Source organism: Penaeus japonicus, unplaced genomic scaffold, assembly GCF_977035675.1.
Source record: "Penaeus japonicus unplaced genomic scaffold, GWHDUDI00000001_assembly GWHDUDI00000022, whole genome shotgun sequence".
Lineage (NCBI taxonomy): Eukaryota > Metazoa > Arthropoda > Malacostraca > Decapoda > Penaeidae > Penaeus > Penaeus japonicus.
The window spans coordinates 40,167,250-40,172,519 of NW_028234424.1; the positions used below are offsets into that span (position 1 = coordinate 40,167,250).

The window sequence follows — 5,270 nt, forward strand, 5'->3', positions numbered from 1 at the left end:
TTATTACTTGTTTCTCATTGAAGATATGGGGTTTAAAAAAAATCAGACCATGGTATTAGCTAGATATTTAATGGAAAACTAGTAATGATTTTCTTTTCCAAGTACTTACTTTTCAGTTTTATCTTTTTTTTAACAAACTATTCTATTTTAGAGGTAACTGTGTTTATATTCATGAACACATTCTTGAATTTAGAAATTTGAACATGCTCTCTTGAAGGAAAATAAAAATTCAAATTCAGTTTAATCCTAACATAACTGTTAATCATCCATTATCATATAATATTTTTATCTGAAGATAATACCGCATTTTTTTCAATATCGAAAATTCATATTTTAATACATATTTTGTCTGGAAAACTACTTTTGACTCGAAAAGCAGAGGTATTTCAACTCATGTATACATAGATTAACACATGAACATATGATCACGTATATTTGAACCAAGCTGTTTATCATGAAATGCTAGCGTTATATTTCAGACAGCCAAAAGAGCCATTGCTAGATTAAGAAACCAAATGTCTATGGAAACTTATTCTTGAAGAAAGGGAAAATTTCCAGACAAGTATTTAGGTTAATCCTTTCATGACTGTACGTCTACATAAGTCTATGGAATTATACGTTATGTTATTTTAATGCACTAATGTGCTTTTATGGTACAAAGATTGTCATTATGAAATTAGATTTAGGATAGAAAGATTGTTATCAATAAAGTCAACGAACGTAATATAAGACGAATGCGCCAGTATTCTTGAACGAACTTCTTTATTTCTGATTAGAATTGGCGTCTTTTTTATATTTTCACACGTGAAAGATGTGATTCCATATATTTTTCTGACAAAAACAACTATTCCCACTATAACCAGTCGAAGATAATGACTTAAATCCTTGAAAATAAAAGCTATCTTGAACGTGATGAATTTTGGCGGGAAATCTTGAGGCGGATTCTCGCGAACGGTTCGATCGTGACGTCATACTCCCTAGACTCTGAAATTCAAACCGTTCAACACAATTAGCGCGTAGTCATACACTTTGAATTAGAGGTTGTGCATATACTTGCTTTATTCTTTTATATCTGGACACACAAAACGACAATTATTATCAACCAATTGTGTGAATATGACGAAAGCGCTACGTCATTATGACGTCACGTCCTCAAGCAGGCTTCAGACCCGCGCAAAATCGCCTTCAGTTCGACTCGCAGCGTTGAGTCGGAAAGTCGACACTGAACACCGAGCACACGCTGCCGCCTGTGAGCCGCGTTGTCGCGATGGCGGAAGACGTAGAGCAAGTCTTCACGGCGGAAGAATGGCAGTCCTTCCCGGAGATCGAGAAGAAGCGCTTCGAGAATATTCTCAGAAAATACAAAATGATGGAAGAGTTGGGTAAGTCGCCTCGAATGTCTTATTCACCTTTTTGATAATTACTTTAAACTAATTTATGGTTCTCTGCTACTCTTCAACTTTCATGAAAACAAATGTGCATTTGTTTGTGAAATAGACTGTTAGAACAGAAAAGGGTTTGAAATTAAAAAAAAAAAAAAATATCACACGAAGGACACTGGTAACAATAGATTGCATTTCATGCATTCTCTACAAATAAATGTAAGAACAGGCAAATATCGCGGCATCTACGCCAAAATCGCTTCGGCAAAGGCAACCAAATGCTCCACCACATATATTGTCAAGATAGAGTTTAGTCTTGTTTCTGATATTAAGGTAAATCGCCTGGGGGTCGACGGGCTCTGTCTTGCCAAAATACACGTGCGAAGGTTTGTTGGCCTTTATCGAGGCGCCGAGGGGCGCGGAGGCCACGGTGATCACTGACGCAGTGCCGCTCCCTTTCCCACCAAAATAGCCGCTGTAGCTGGAACCACTATATCAGGATAACATATTATGGCTATGCGGCAGAATTACCATCAAAACTTTTAAGTGAAGAATCCACATTAACAAATGCGTGATCAATTTTTCAACATCCTGTACTTTGTAGATCCGAAGTGTTGGCACAAGGAATACATGTATTGATGCTGTGGACTGCGCAATTAGCAACTGGATGCGTTACGTGAACTGTTCAAGGACAGAAGCTGAGACCAACCTATCCGCATTTCAGTTCAAGGGGCAAATCTACTACAGGACAGATTCTACAATTAGCAGGTCAGTGTAATCTTATAATGAATTCTACTTTGCCTAATTGTTCTTTTGTCATAGAGCGTTAATTAATAGGTAATAATATATATATATATATATATATATATATATATATATATATATATATATATATATATATATATTATGAACAGGGGAAGCGAGCTTATGTGCTGGTACGGAGACGGTTACGGGAAGGATCTAGGCCTGTCAAGAGAGCCGTCCAAGTGGAAACTTGCAGAGAAGGATTTTAAAGGTATGCAGGTAAAAATTGTTGCAAATGTTGCAAATGTTGCAAATGTCTTTTACCTCTAAATGGTAGTATAAAACATTCTTAATATATTGATAAAATTCATTAGAGACTTTTTTGTCGAGAAACGTCAGAGATCATATAGTGATATTTCAGGGATAAATTGTTTCGCTTGACACACAAACATATACACACGCACACACACACACCACAAGAAAAAAGACACACATGCATATATGCATATATATTAATATAAATATATATATATGTATATATGTGTATATATATACATATACATACATATATGTATATATATATATTTATACATGTATACATAAATATGTATATATGTATATATATATATATATATATATATACATATGTATATATAAATATTTATATACATACATATATATATATATATATATATATATACATATATACATATACACATATATGTGTGTGTGTTTATATCAATGTATATATTTATATATATACATATATAAATGTATACATATATATATGTATATATATATAGATAGATAAATAAATAGATATACATACATATATATATATATATATATATATATATATATATATATATATATATCATGTATTTCCGTTAGTGTGTGTGTGTACCTATGCATACATACACACGCATACACACACATGTATGTATATATGTATATGTATATATGTATGTATATATATATATACATATATACATATATATATATATATATATATATATATATATATATATATATATATATCGCGCGCATGTGTGTATTGAAGTTTCTTAATTGTTTTAAGTGTTTAAACTCTCCCCATTTTGTATTTTCAGATCGCCAGTGTGAATGGTGCAGCATAGTATACAGCTTTAAAGACTACTTAATGCGTCACCTAAACGTGTGCAGAAAGCGCATTCACACTGACACAGCATTGGCATGCGCCACGCGAGGAAGCACTGGCACACCTAAACAAGCTTTGCGAGGAGAGGCACCCATGGAATATGCCACTCAAAAGGCGTCACTGTCGCCAGAATCCGATAGATGTAACAATAAGTGCTCGGAGTGCGATTACATGTGTAAAACAGTTGATACCTTGAGGCAACATATGTTAATGCATAATGGGAAAAATCTGTTCGAGTGTTCTGAAAATGGAGAAAGATTTGTTGAAAACGGTAAGCTGAAAAATATCCAAAAGATTCATCTAGGAGAAAAACCGTTCGAGTGTCTAGATTGTAGAAAAAGGTTTAGGCAAAGTGGTCATATGAAGACACACCAGATGATTCACTCGGGAGAAAAGCCGTTCGAGTGTTCCGAGTGTGGGAAAATGTTTAATCAAAGTGGTAGTCTGAAGACACACCAGAGGATTCACTCGGGAGAAAAGCCGTTCGAGTGTTCCGAGTGTGGGAAAAGGTTTAATGAAAGTAGTCATCTGAAGACACACCAGAGGATTCACTCGGGAGAAAAGCCGTTCGAGTGTTCTGAGTGTGGGAAAAGGTTTAATCAAAGTGGTGATCTGAAGAAACACCAGAGGATTCACTCGGGAGAAAAGCCGTTCGAGTGTTCTGAGTGTGGGAAAAGGTTTAATCAAAGTGGTCATCTGAAGACACACCAGAGGATTCACTCGGGAGAAAAGCCGTTCGAGTGTTCTGAGTGTGGGAAAAGGTTTAATCAAAGTGGTCATCTGAAGACACACCAGAGGATTCACTCGGGAGAAAAGCCGTTCGAGTGTTCTGAGTGTGGGAAAAGGTTTAATGTAAGTGATAATCTGAAGAAACACCAGAGGATTCACTCGGGAGAAAAGCCGTTCGAGTGTCCTGAGTGTGGGAAAAGGTTTAATGTAAGTGGTAATCTGAAGACACACCAGAGGATTCACTCGGGAGAAAAGCCGTTCGAGTGTTCTGAGTGTGGGATAAAAGAAACACCAGAGGATTCACTCGGGAGAAAAGCCGTTCGAGTGTCCTGAGTGTGGGAAAAGGTTTAATGTAAGTGGTAATCTGAAGACACACCAGAGGATTCACAGAGTGTTTTAGAGATGTCGCATTTGTACATGTCACTTCAAATGCGAGACAAAAGCATAGAAGTATAGGAAAACGTTAGTATTATGATTATGTTTTTTGTAAATTACGCAAAATAGCCATTTTATTTCTATTCTACACAGTGTTTGTCAAATAAAGCCTGTTGTGAAACCCTGTTGTTTCTATAAAGACCCCCATTCTTGTCTGACATGGAAGTAAGAGTGCAATTTTCAGGAATGAAAGGACAGATTAATAAAATTGACGAAAATATTAAAGCGCCTACAGGTCTTCAGAAAGGAATTGCCAGTTACTCACTTATTGCATTTTGACCCCCTGCCACACCCTGCATGAGTCCCCACTCTTTTTTAAATTTCCTACGGATTTATAACTCCAAAAATTTGATATATTTTGCTAATCAAAAAATGAAAATGAGAAACATGAATAAATAATCTATATCTAGTACCAATTGAACTAGATGGAATTTATTCCTTGAATATAAGAAGAGAGTGACAACTCAAAGGCGATAAGTTTTGGCGGGAAATTTCGAGGCGGATTCTCGCCAACGGGTTCGATCGTGACGTCATATTCAAACGGTTCGGAAAATCAAGCCTTACAGCACACAAAATTCATATTAAATAGGCATTTCAATGTAATAATTTCAATTATGATCAATCATCTCATTAATTTTCCATGCCTGTAAGCAGTATTTCTCCAGTAATAATTTACGGAGTGGAAATGCCATTATTTTTTATTGCACGCGTGTGCTTTTCAGTAACCAATATTTCAATCAATCTAAAAATTGTGAGAATATAACTTCCAATATGCTCCAGATGTAAAGTGCATCCGCTGTGTT

General features: G+C 35.5%; 2 protein-coding genes across 2 annotated transcripts in view; one reads left to right on the forward strand and one right to left on the reverse strand.

Annotated features, from left to right (window-relative positions):
• Nucleotides 1–307, reverse strand: part of LOC122261021 (uncharacterized) — a 14,501-nt gene extending 14,194 nt beyond the window's left edge. Inside the window, exon 1 of the mRNA XM_086549271.1 lies at nt 303–307. Within this exon, the coding sequence (XP_086405397.1) occupies nt 303–307 (5 nt within the window). The remainder of the gene's footprint in view (nt 1–302) is intronic.
• Nucleotides 308–1,125: 818 nt separating this feature from the next.
• LOC122261016 (uncharacterized) lies at nt 1,126–4,588 on the forward strand. The gene is given in 3 exon segments (XM_086549905.1): nt 1,126–1,382; nt 3,236–4,313; nt 4,315–4,588. Coding segments are annotated over 3 exon segments (1,311 nt in total). The 5' UTR covers nt 1,126–1,267; the 3' UTR covers nt 4,433–4,588.
• Nucleotides 4,589–5,270: the final 682 nt, after the last annotated feature.